General features: G+C 37.3%; 1 protein-coding gene across 1 annotated transcript in view; it reads right to left on the bottom strand.

Moving 5' to 3' along the window:
- Positions 1-957: 957 nt before the first annotated feature.
- CSTF3 (cleavage stimulation factor subunit 3) overlaps positions 958-13,173 on the bottom strand; it is a 54,330-nt gene continuing 42,114 nt past the window's right edge. Inside the window, exons 6-21 of the mRNA XM_063289519.1 lie at positions 12,290-12,356; positions 12,168-12,202; positions 11,927-12,053; positions 10,428-10,505; positions 10,099-10,261; positions 9,394-9,503; positions 8,214-8,330; positions 7,974-8,048; positions 6,199-6,342; positions 6,009-6,111; positions 4,265-4,334; positions 3,038-3,233; positions 2,764-2,917; positions 2,389-2,483; positions 2,186-2,246; positions 958-1,681 (exon numbers count right to left, since the gene is read on the bottom strand). Of these exons, the coding sequence (XP_063145589.1) occupies positions 1,479-1,681; positions 2,186-2,246; positions 2,389-2,483; positions 2,764-2,917; positions 3,038-3,233; positions 4,265-4,334; positions 6,009-6,111; positions 6,199-6,342; positions 7,974-8,048; positions 8,214-8,330; positions 9,394-9,503; positions 10,099-10,261; positions 10,428-10,505; positions 11,927-12,053; positions 12,168-12,202; positions 12,290-12,356 (1,798 nt within the window). The 3' untranslated portion in view covers positions 958-1,478. The remainder of the gene's footprint in view (positions 1,682-2,185; positions 2,247-2,388; positions 2,484-2,763; positions 2,918-3,037; positions 3,234-4,264; positions 4,335-6,008; positions 6,112-6,198; positions 6,343-7,973; positions 8,049-8,213; positions 8,331-9,393; positions 9,504-10,098; positions 10,262-10,427; positions 10,506-11,926; positions 12,054-12,167; positions 12,203-12,289; positions 12,357-13,173) is intronic.

Genomic DNA, 13,173 nt, shown 5'->3' with positions numbered 1-13,173 from the left:
TAAAGTATCAGTACGCACAGGAATCTCTTGCAATAAAGAGGGTGTCACTTTTCATATCAAACTGCATTTTGCAAACTTTAGCTTGAAATGTAAACTGTTATCCTGAGTGAATTAAAAATACTGAAAAAGGGCAAAGTATTAGGTTGCAAAGATAAATCCTATAAGTAGCTGTACTGAGTACAGAAATACTAAGTTTGAAATTCTGATTTACATTGTAATTAGTACCTCCCATACAAATAAAGGTAACAGGCAAGTGGCATCCTAATCTTCTCCCTTACCTTGAAGCTGGCTTGCATGTTGGAAGTAGGAGTAATTGGTAGCTGTCACAGCGTGCATTTTTATTTCATAATTTTTAAAAAATACCAGAAAGCTTTTCTGCATACAGTTACTATTTGCATAACAGAAACAAAACTTATGTTAACCTTGTGATTGACAAATAGAAAATTCAGTTGTATCTCCCCTAACTCATCAGTGATTACTATGATGTGTCCAGAGTATTTGCTGACTGGCATTAATTGGAGTGTCAATGTATGTTGGAACTTTTCAGTTAAAAAGGATCTCAAACCATCTTTTCTATTTCTGTACTTCTGTAGAATAATAATAATTCTATTTCTATAAATTATAGTATTTGTTTTATTAGCAGAATCCTAGATTCTGTGTATTAATTTTCATACTCTGGACAGATTACCAATTTGTATCTTAAATATTCAGTTTCTCTTCAGAGTTTATTTCAGGTCACCTTGTCACTTAACAAGCAACTCTATAAGGATGGATGCACAGGAAATGACTCTTAGAAAAATAATGCCGAAGACAAAACTTAAAAATACACTGATCCAAGGAAAAGTAAATGCTGGCAGAGCCAGCCAACTTCACTCCAGTATTTAGGATGATTAGTGGTCTTGAGGTACTGACAGTTAATCTATGAATCAGCTAGAACAAAGCTTCATGAGACATAACTTTTATGGAGATCCTTTATTTGAAAGGAATGTTTTTTTCTATTTTAAACTACAAAACAGCTTCCATTCATTCTGCCATAAATAAAAATGAAGAATAAGGCAGGACAGACACTACATGAGCAAAGTGAGAACGGTTTGTTTTTCAGAAATGTGAATTTAAAATATCTCCCCATTACACAACCTTTCCAGTTTTTAAAAATAAAACTCTCAGAATCCCCACAAGAATTCAAGTGGTGTGTGAGGATACATCTGAAGACCAACCAAATACATGTCAAACCTTTGCATGGTTTGTGTTCAAAGATGTAGTTTCTGCCAGAGCTCAAGTTTGCTCATTCTAAGGTTCATCTGCCTTTTTCCTTTTCTGATGAAAAAACAGCTGGTAAAAAAGAGGCACCACAGTAACAAAACAACCTCAGTTGCAAGATGCATGTTAGAAACTTCCCATTCTTTTTAAACATTTGATTTGTTGAAAGACAAAATAGTACAAGTCCTTTATTTTCACAGTTGAATTTGCAACATGTCTCACCGGATTCGCTTCTGTTGTCGTGCTCTGTAAATGTCATGAATGGGAGGAACCACTGAGCCTTTTTCCTCATCATCATCCGAATCTTCATTTGGTCTTTTGACAGATTTATTGAGAAGTGTGTTATTTTCCAAAGGTCCATTCCCTTCCATTGAAAGGTCAGTCAAGCCTCCCGTAATAATCCGTACAGCTTCATCCACAGCTTTGGAAGAGGGAAGAAAAGAGTTCGTTTTGTGAAAAAATGTTTGCTTAACAGTTGTGATCATATACATAATATACATTCAGAGATACTATAAATGAACCATGCCCATTAGTGATTCCTGAGAAAGGGGTAGAATACTATCCAAATATTTTTGCTCAAACAGCCATCGCCTGAAATTAAGGCTGACCCTGTTCATACAACACCCATAATCCAGGCAGCCATTAACCCAGTCAAATCTCCTTACTGGTGGTCACCATAAACAGATCTATAGTTTCCAATTTCTGGAACACAGGCCACCCCTATCCAGTTTCCCTAAGAACTGCCTGCTGTTGCAGGGCAATCCTGGCAAAGTTCCATTACATCACCAGCCCTATCCTCATTGGCCAGGAGAGCAGATAACTGGGATAGGGGAGAAGTACTCTGATGTGGGACAGGGATGACACAAGCGATCATGTACTACCACTGGATATTCCCATAAAGAGGGCCAGAAGAAAAACAGCTTACTGTCTGGAAGTTTGCATCTTCTGACAATCTCCATGAGTTCATCCACTTGCACAAATGGACCCTGCAAGAGAAAAAAGATCAGCCATTTAACAGGAATGTTTCTATATAAGCACTATAATTATACAAATTTAATATTAATGAACTGTAGCAGTAGACTACCAAACTGCAAAGCTTTCAGAAGATTTCATTATATTACAACTAACCTGAAAACACATAGGGGGTGGGAGAAGTTTCATTAGAACTACAGCAGCAGGTGGGACAGGAAAGACACCACCAGGAACTGGATGTAAACCTGGAGCTGGTGGATAATGAAACACAATTAACTATTAACACTCATATCAAAAGTAACAAGGCTTGATTGGAGTTACGTTCTTTTGATTTTGAAGATGAATCTTACAAAGCACCATACACAATAAAAATCAGATCAAATTACACTAACTCAAACTTTGTGCTGTACAAGTTGCTACATGCTCTTAAATGAATATGCATAAGGGTGAACTACAAAAACATTTTTTAAATAAATCAGAATATAGCAGAGTGTTTCTTTTTATCTTGACAAAATTTAGTAATGGACTTACGTGCTAAATGTCTTGGCTGAAATGGAATCATCTGCTGGGTATCTGGTTTTGGATATTCTGGCTTTCTGTCTACTTCATCTTTTAACACAGGTACTATTGAAGGTGCCACAACAGGATCTGGAATTATGGTTGCTAGCTTTGCACGGGAAACATCCTGGAAATTGTATTAAAAACAAAAATGTTAATGAATCCATGTCACTAAATAAATTCTTAAAAAATCTTTAAATTACGAAAGTGTGCAATGGACACAGTGGAATGTCCTCTGCTAACTTACCTTATAACCAAGAGCTTTGAGTTCACTGGCAGAACAAGGGTACAGATCCATGAATTTATACCTGTCTACCAGCAAAGCTGTTTCTTTGCCCTCATATTCCTCCTTGAAAGCGGTAAACCTTCGCTTCTCAACTTTTAATATGCTAGCCAGGTCACCAATATTGCTTTCAAAAGCTAAAAATCGAGCCCATATTTCTCTGTATAGGAAAATACAGAAAGAGAACAAATATTCCAATGACAACTCATTCATACACTCAACAAGAGACAGAAAAACCAAAATTTGGAAAACATACTTATTTAAGCATATTCCAAATATGCTGTTTAAAACAGTTCCAGTGTCTTATGCAACTGTTCAGTAAGCAGCAGGCTTCAAGTCCAATTTACTGCAAGACTTAGCAGCTGCACGTTTACTAACTAAAAAAATAATCCTTTTTCTGTTTTCTCCAGTGGCTTGCTACTCTATACAATCAACTCTGCATGAAAAACGATTCTACATGTTAAATTATAGGAATTGTAGACAAATAACAGGAATTCTTTTCCTATAACCAAAAGCCACAACACTTGCCCACAAGTTAATTTTAGCTGCCTTCTTTTTCTTTAAAATGTTCGCTTTAGATCCAGAAAAAGTGACAAGTGTTCACGCTGCATGTTGCTCTGGTGAGGAGGGCCAGTCAAAAGAAATGATTCTGTACTTATGTTGATTCAGGTTGAAAACTAATGGCAGCCAGTCAGTTTATGTATAAAGAGGGGCTGTGGTGGGGCAGGGGAAGAGCTCTTAAAAGCAGAGTAGAAACAAAACAAGCTGCATGCATAGACTACAATTCACTACATTTGGGAGCAAAGTGGTAGACAAAATATGAAATAATTTACCTAATTCCCCAGCACTTTGGTTCCAAAGTACAGGCTCCAAGCAGAAACCACTAGCTAAAGGGAATAGTCCTCAGTGAGTAAAAATAGATGAGATGGGGAAGCATGTATGGAGAAAGCCAGCAGGGAGGGAGGATCATGACTGATGCTATGTGTGTAGGCATACAGGCCAAACTGCCAAAGCACTCCAGGTCTATATTCCTCAGATCAGAATGCCATCAAAGCATTCTCAGGCATCCAGAGAATGAATACACAGAGAATATCCTACATTCTTTGTTTCTCTTAGCAGCTTTCTCCTTATTTACAACTGCAACGCAACTACAAGAGATCACTTATAGGAAGGAGCTTCGTCAAGGCTTACCCAGATTTCTCCGGCGGAAGGCTCCCTGAGGTCAACACACGTTCAAACAGGACTCTTGTATTATTATCCTCTATTTAAAATAAGAGTTTAAAAGAGAGATGAAAACACATTTCAAATATTGGTCTTAGTTTTTAAAAATAGAAATTATAGGAAAAATCATTTTGATTCTTTGAAAATTCCTATTTACTCCACATGTTGTTTATGGACAGGACAAGGTATTAATGGCTACCTTTCCTATCATAAAAGCTGAGCAAAAGGGGCTGAAGGGACAAGAAGCTAAAGAAACTTAACTTTTAACTGTGGAGTCCTTTGTGCTCTCTGAGCTTGGTTGTTTGCTTGCCAACATTTCATTACCCAACTAGGTAACATCATCAGTGCTACTGAGTGGGGGGTTTGTTTCCTGTTTCTCCCATTTGCGTGCTTTCTGAAGCGTTTGTGGGGAGCAAACCCCACACTCGGTAGCACTGATCATGTTACCTAGATGGGTAATGAAATGTCTGCATGCAAACAACCAAGCTCAGAGAGCACCAAGGATTCCACAGTTCAACTTTGAGAGAGCCAGTATGGTCTAGTGGTCAAGGCAACAGGCTAGAAACCAGGAGACTGAGAGTTCTAGTCCTGCCTTAGGCATGAAAGCTGGCTGGGTGACCTTGGGTGGTGGTTGTGGGGAAAATAGGAGGAGGAAGGAGTATTTGGCATGTTCGCCGCCTTGAGTTATTTATAAAAAAAATAAAGGTAGGATAGAAAAATAAATAAATAAATAAATTCTCTTCCATTGAAACTTAACTTTTAACTACACATTCATTATAATTATCTGAAAGATGAGCATTTAAGAGATAGAGATACTCCATCATATTAATCCAAATCTCAACATAAGAATTTAAAAGTCAATTTACAATTGTTGACAGCAGCAGGATATATAGGACCAAACAGAAGCAGTTGTTTAGTTCTTGTTAGGATTACAATGGCCTTTGGCTCACTTAGTCTCTGCCTGCCTTATTCTCATCTGAAATTTTCATGCAGTTTATTTATTCTAGATAAATCTCTAGAACCATCATTTTTAAGCTGTCTGTGAAGGTCACAAATGGTGATCCTGTGACCGCAGGATGCTGCAACCATTGTGCAGCGGTTGCCAAGCACCTGAATCACGATCACGTGACCACGGGGGGAATGCAACAGCCACAAGTTCAAGGACCAGATGTAAACCTACTTTTTCAGCACTATTGTAACTTTGAATGGTTGCTGAAAGAGGCAGTTGGTAAGTGAGGACTACCTGTACATTTGTCTGTGAGGGGAGATTTAACCAAAAGTCTTCCCAGTTCATCTTATTAGGGCTCTGCTATATACTTGTCCTCTGTGCTCTTAGTGCTCTGCTATATACTTGTCCTTAGATTTTTCTGAGTATAATAACCCATCCTGGCACAAATCCTGATGAAATAAACTTTATGGGGAAAAAAACCCACTAAATTGTAAAAGTCCAATTTCTTATTAATGAATTACCATACTAGAATGCCTATACAATTATCAATCCCCACCCCCACCAATTTTTACAAATTCAGTGCTCAATTTGGGGGAAAATGTTTATTTTATTTATACAAAAAAAAGGCTTTCTAGCATTTTCACCGCATTCAGGGCAGTTAATAAGAAATAAAATAAATGAATATTGTTAACATTCTAATGGAAAAAGAGAGTCAGTGAATTATAACCTCCAATTTAATTACTTCTCTGAGTTCCTGGGACTTACCATTCAAATGAGAAAGATAATCAATATATGCCAAGACATATTCTGGAATGTCTCCATATTTCTTCAAGCCCAGCTCAAAAATCTTAAAAGCCACTGACTTGTCCTGTAAATTTAGAAGTGTTGTTCGTTAAGTAAAAAATGAACCATCTAAAAAACTGATATAACCATTTCGTTCAGTATGAGGAATTACCTTGCTGCAATAATATTCCATCAGAGCAGCTGTAACATAGACATGATGACGGGTCCGGGCATCTTCTCGTGCTTTCTTAAATATCATTCGGCCTGATTTGATACCTTCTGCTCGCCTTGCAAACTTCATGTATTGAATGTAAACCTGAAGAATGGGATAATCTTTAAGCTGCAGTGCAGTATTAAGAGATCAACACTTCATTAAAAATGTGGCTTTGTTGCACATTTAAACTTCTCTCCATTCTGAAATTCAAGGGAGCATATATATTTAACATGTTTTAGTTCTTAAGCATCCCAAACTTGACAACATTGTCTAAACTTGTATTGCCTTTCAAATTCCCTGGGTGTCAAGCACAGCTCAACACAACAAATAACACTTATGTTCAATTCACTGACCGAAAGTCTCCGCTACCACACTGCTCAAGGGACTGGCCCCAGAGCTAGAAATATAACCTGTAGCTGTTTCCTGCCACAGGGGGGAAGGACCTGTTTGATCAGTCTGCCTCAAGCACCTGATGGGTTTGAGGCACTGATGCATGGTTTGACTGAGGCCCTAATTGCTGCCTGAAATGAAGGGGGCACTGACACCTCTGGACTGGATTGTACCTGTGTGAACATTTTCTGCTTGTGGATCCCAGAAATTGCCTTGGTTTTCAGAGGAGCTCTGGGAGATAAAACAGCAGCAGAGATGCTAGAGTGCCTCTGGAGGATAACTAAGAATGAATCCGATCAAGAATGTGATTATTTCTCTTCTCTTATCATGTCTGCAGATAGCCATCTAGAGGCCCTATTCAAGGTGACTCGGTCCATCCTAGGTAGGGATGGGCCTGAGGAACATCTACAGTACAACTGTAAAGACATCTGAGGCAAATAAAGCAGTGTTCACAGTCACTCATACCTTAGCTACCTCTCACTTGAACTACTGCAGCTGTATATGGGGCTTCTCTTGAAGACCATTCAGAAGCCAGAATGCAGTGCCATGAATAGTTATGGGGGTACCACAGTACACCCTTGTAACACCACTACTTTATGGGCTGCACTGGCTTCCTATTGGCTTCTGGGTGAAAGTTAAGGTACTAGTTATCAGTTATGCTGTTTTGCACTGTGCTGTGGTGGTTTTATATTTATTAGTTATCTTGCCTTGCTTTTTAATCCTATTTTAGCCACTCAACCTCATATTTAGTGAGCTGGTCAGCCAAATACATAGAATGAATGAATGAATGAATGAATGAATGAATGAATGAATGAATGAATGAATGAATCCTCTTAAACAGCTGAAAAAGTTGTATCACCAGATCTTCTTTTTGAATATGGTTTCCCCCCAGCTTTAATACTCATGCACATATCACCCCAAATGAAATAACAACAACAACATATTAAACTTGTATGCCGCCTGACTCTCAGTGACTTGGAGAGTACAGGTAAAGACAAAAGAGATCCAGATGTTATGAAAATCTTATTTTGTTTCTTGGTAACAACTCTTTTCTGCCAGGAAATTCTAGCATTCTTTATGACCCTAATGCTATTGGTGCCAGTGAAAATACTGTTCCTTACATTAGCGATAAAATAGCTGAAATAACATAGAATTGATTATATAAAATGTGGGATACAAAACAAGCACAAAGAAAGGGGGGGGGGAAAGTAAATATGCCACTGAGAGAGCTAGTTGACTTCAAATGGATTATGTTAGGAACTGAGCTAAGAGAACCAAAGTTGGACAAACTGCAATCTTTTATTCTTTAGACAGAAAGGGGAAGTACTATTGACTACACATACCAAAGTGGGATCAATGTCTTCAATAGCCAAAAGTCTATTATATATGCTGTGCACTTTCTCATACTTCATGCGACTCTGCACAAATTAAACAAAAAATATTTGATTAGTTTAGGGTCAAAATGACTAGCATAATGGTTTGATTGTATTTTTATGGAGATCAGGATCTCTAACCAAGGTTATATGAGGGAGGAATAGCTGATTTCATTACAGTTTGAGAGAATAAAGAAATTGCTTATTCACCTCTTCGTAATCTGCATATGCAAAATAAAGAAGCATATTCTTTTTTAATAAAGTGCTGATTGCTCTTTCATAAATATTTGCTGCTTCATCACTGAAAAGTTTAGCATTGTTCATATCCTAAAACAAAGAGAAAATAATGAAAAATAATGAGAATTTGTCAGAGAAAATAATTAGAAAAAATAGTCAGAAAACAATTTTCAGCCATTTAAACCATGCTCACTGAAAAATTTATAATAGCATCATAAGCTTAATTGGACTGCATATCAAGAACATAATAAATAGCAAACTTGACTGAATTCTAATTAGATATTTGAGTTTATTATATATATTGGCTGCAAAAATTTATGTCATACAGGTAGTCCTCGGGTTACAACCACTTGTTTAGCAACCGTTCAAACTTATGACAGCACTGAACAAGGGGCACTTATAACGTCCTCAGAGTTCTGGCCATTGCAGCAGCCCTACAGTCACATGATCACAATTTGGATGCTCAGTGCCCAGCTTGTGATTGCAATGTCACAGAGCGCCATGGTCATGTGATCATAATTTCCAACGTTTCCTGCCAGCTTCCCACAAGCAAAGTCAATGGGAAAGCCAGCAGAAAGTCAGAAGTTCTCCCACTCCTGCTGCTTTTTTGCCCACCCATGCTCCAGAGTGCCTGCCCACAGCAACCCCCCATGGCAACCATGCACCTGCCTGTGATCCGTAGCAGCTGCCTGCGGCAACTCCTGCCCCCCCACAGCATCCGCCTGCACAGTGCAGCACCTGCCTGTGGCACCCGTCCCCGCACAGCACCCCACCTGCAGCACCTGCCAGCCTGCTTGCCTGGTACTCCTGCCACTTCCCACTTAACAACCCACGTGGTCCGTCGCTAAGCAATGTGGTCACATGACATTGAGCCTTATGACTGAATTGCTTAGTGATGGAAATTCTGATCCCAACTGCTGTTGTAATCAGAGGACTGCCTGTAAAAAAATTCACAATATTAGTTACTTTTGTTTCCTTACAACTTTTCATTTATTTAAAACTGGATTAAGATAGTGAGTCAAAACACTGTTTGCATACACAGACAATCAATTTTAATATAATTAACAGTGTTAGTATGAAATAACAATGTGTAATGAAAACAGTTTATCTATGTCAGTAGTGTACATGTAGATATTTTAATCCTTTTTCTTACCCCTTTCTCAGCTAGCAGCTTGCTGGATTGCTCAAGGTATTGTGCAGCTTCATACCAGATATCAGGATGATGACCCAACACTAAGAGGCATTGTTCGTATGCAAACATAACTAGGAGAAGACATTGAGCCAATAATTATTTGTAGCATGCAGCACTTTGCAAAACAAATCATTACTTATGTAAAATGAATAGTTCCCAAACCTAAACACAACGTTTCTTCAAGTTCCACCTTAACCAATTTATATATTGTCTGTACAACTCTGAAAAGTCACACCTTATTGCCCACCAATATGTCTATAAATTTTGGGGGCATTCTCACAAATGCATTAGTTGTTTTGTATTTTTAGTAGTTTTATCGACATTTAAAGTTGTTGGTGGCCCAAGCAAATTCATGTGTATTTAGCACACAAAGGAATCATCCTTGTATCTTGCCATCTAAGCAAAGCTAGATTTACTGTTCCAAGCCAAAATGATCAGATTCTGTTTGTAAATGCTTTGCATTATTCCCATCGTGGAAGTGATCTGGGCAGTAAGACAAGGATTAGCACACAGCCCAGTACTCTAGGTTGAGAGAACTTCCAGAAGCAAGGCTGACTGGGGAATTCTGGGAGTTGAAGTCCACACACCTGAAAGTTGCCAAGGCTGACAAACACTGGCATAGACTCTATCAAAGTATCCGAAAAGCAAAACAAAACATGGAGTTACCTCTCTTTGTAATGAGAGTTTGGTCTTCAGTACGCAGAGGGTTACTCTTTTCCCACTGTATGTATTTCTTCCACATGTCCACCTGCTGTGCTTCTTGCGGAGTATTTTGTGGTGGGACAGAGGGAGCGTTACGGTCCAGACCTTTCATTACAGTCTCATACTCCTAAAAGACAGGTAGATATTTTAACAGTTAAAAGGAGACGAATAATTCATTAATGTGCTTTCTTTTAAATATTTGAAAGTTGTTCTATCACATCATGTATTGCAGTTCAGTGCTTCACCAAAATGTATTCGTAAAAAGGAGAACAAAAATTAACCAACATCCATACCTTAGCAACACGTCTAGCATTCATATAATCTCTACTACGATCTTCAATCATTTTTTTGGCTAAGTGGATATTGATTCCCTGGAAGAAGAAAACAAACTGTTAAACCGCCCAGAGTTGTCGTTGCACGAGATGGGCGGTGGAGAAATTTAAAGAACTTTAAGAAAAGAAAAATGTCCAGAAATGTACATAACTAAAAAAAAAAAATCCTTAGAAAATTTAACAAGACCAGATTTCTTGCTCCTCCATCCAAAAAAAGAAAAAAAGGGGGAAAAAGAGACTAGCTTAAACGTTGACAAACAATACTTATTGGAAATCTACTGCTACAAATCAGATATAGATTTTATAGTAATAATTATTTTGGCCATTTCTCATGCATGAAGGTTCCACAATTATGGATTCCTTAATGTTCCAAATATAAGGGGCATATATAGTAAAGAAGAACATATGCATCCTTGTGACAAGCAAAGAACACTTAACATCATGTTGACAATTCACTGAATTTCAGTCCAAAATATGACAATAGCAGAAATGTCCAAATCATATGATCAACCTCTAAACTCCATCTCCACTAACAGGAGATTATAATCAATTATTTTTGGAGCCAGGAAGGTGAATATATCCAACCATTGTTGAACATTTGGGGGATGGGAAGGAAGGAAGGAATTTTTAGACATCACATTTTTAGATGAAATAGAAATTAGTTTCAGTTTTCAGTTTTTAAAACAACCAGCCATTGGCTTGTCAAGATAAGGTATTCATACTTGTTATTGTAACTGCTACACAGACAATTCATATTAATTCCATCTACTTCTTTCTACTTTTAATAAAGGTAAGTTGTTGACTTGGGAACATCAGTTAATTCTTATAAGGTCTTTAAAAAAATAAGCAATTTCAGAAGTAGCCAGATAATAAATGCTTAAGTTTAACAAACTTTAAAGAAGCATTCAGAGGTCAATCAAATTCAGATTTGAACGTTATAAAAAATTTAAATCTACCTGTTTATCTTGTGAAAAGTTAAGTTTGCTCCCCAAAAGATTCGTCAGTTATTCTTAAGCTAGGGTTATCACATAATATAAACCTTGTGGGCAAAATGATCAAAACTATATCTGCAATCCAATATTCTCCATATGTAAATCTTGCATCATTGAGATCAGGTACTGAAATCAATTCCTAGTCAAACAAGGATCCCAGAAATTTCAGTGTGGTAGGACTTACTTTCTTGCAAATATGAATGCTTTTCTGAAGCTAACTCAGCTTTACCAAATAATCTGTCAGCTATCAAATTATCCAGACCGTTATGATCCAAGATGATAAACAAAACAAGGGGAGGGGAATATAAATGGCTGATCTTAAATGCAGAAGACTGATTTTAATTTTGAATGGTATGAGACAAGAGTCTATTCACCTTGCCTTATAGAAAAAGCTCCCCGCTGCAGAGGCAAGAAAACAGCTGTGTGTTAGAGTCACTCAAGTTGGAATGCTAGCATCTTTTCATTTACCTCTTCATACTTGTTATAATCTCGCCAGAGCTGTTCAATGTTGATCATAGGGTTCACACAGCCTCGCTGATAAACCCTGCGGACAGCTGTTATCCTCTGGTTTTCTGCGTAGGACCCTACTGCTTCACTAAATAGTGAGGCGAGACAGTAACATGTCAGCAATTACACTTTGCAACTTGTATGAATATCAACATTGCATTAATTGCATTAACTAACACAGAAGAAGAATTATTGTACTTACACGCCTTTCAAAAAATTGATGTAATCCACCCAGATCTATGTAAAAAGCAGTCAAAATTTAGTTTGTTATTACTGTTCAATATTTAACAAAGAAATATTTTCAAAAAATATTTACAAACCTACCTGATATGACATTATTTCCATGCCAATTTTATCTAGAGCAAAATCATATGCTTGAGCCATTTTTTCTCTGTAGAAAAATACACAAACAGTTAAACTCACATGAAAAAATACTTATTAAATTCAATTACTTTAAACAAGCAGGTTATCATATATAAAAATAGTATTCCAAGCTTTCCATGGAGCACAGTCTGACATGCTTCAAAAGGATCTACACCCTTGGGAGAATTCCCTCATCAAGGAACCAACATGTTGCATTTTAAAAGGATTTTTTTAAAAAGGACACTGAACTTTTTTCAAAAATAACATATCTTTTTTAGTGTTTTGAAAGAGCTGAAATAAAGCAACTTTAATAGTATTAAGACATTTTGCTGTTCACTGCAACCTTACTCTGGGTTTACATTATGGTCATATAACTGAAAATACAGGTAATCCTCATTTAGGACTGGCAACTCAGTTGTTAAGCGAAGCAGTTGCTAAGTGAAACTGCGACTGTGCTTGTGATCTTACTTCAGCTTTCCTTTGCTTTACAGACCTGCGAAGTCATAAATGTGTGGACTGGTCACAAAGTTATTTTTTATCACCATCATAACTAAATGAGGCAGTCACTAAACAAGGACTACCTGTACTGCAAAATAAAGTGAAATAAAATTTTCTCTTTTCTCTCTCTCTCTCTCTCTCTCTCTCTCTCTATATATATAAATAATTTTTATTAAAAATTTTAAGAGACATTTGATTTGCTAAAGAGCAGGATGTGTCCTGATTACCAGGAAACACACTGAGACAATGACTTGGTCTCTAATATTTATTAGTAGTACTTAACAAGAATCCTAACAAACTGAGGAAGCATGGGAAAACCCAGCCATATAAACCCCAAAGGTTAAGGC

The sequence above is a fragment of the Candoia aspera genome, chromosome 1 (genome assembly GCF_035149785.1).
Source record: "Candoia aspera isolate rCanAsp1 chromosome 1, rCanAsp1.hap2, whole genome shotgun sequence".
NCBI lineage: Eukaryota > Metazoa > Chordata > Lepidosauria > Squamata > Boidae > Candoia > Candoia aspera.
The sequence above is the reverse complement of the archived record's forward strand: the minus strand, read 5'-3'. Positions and strand labels throughout refer to the sequence as shown.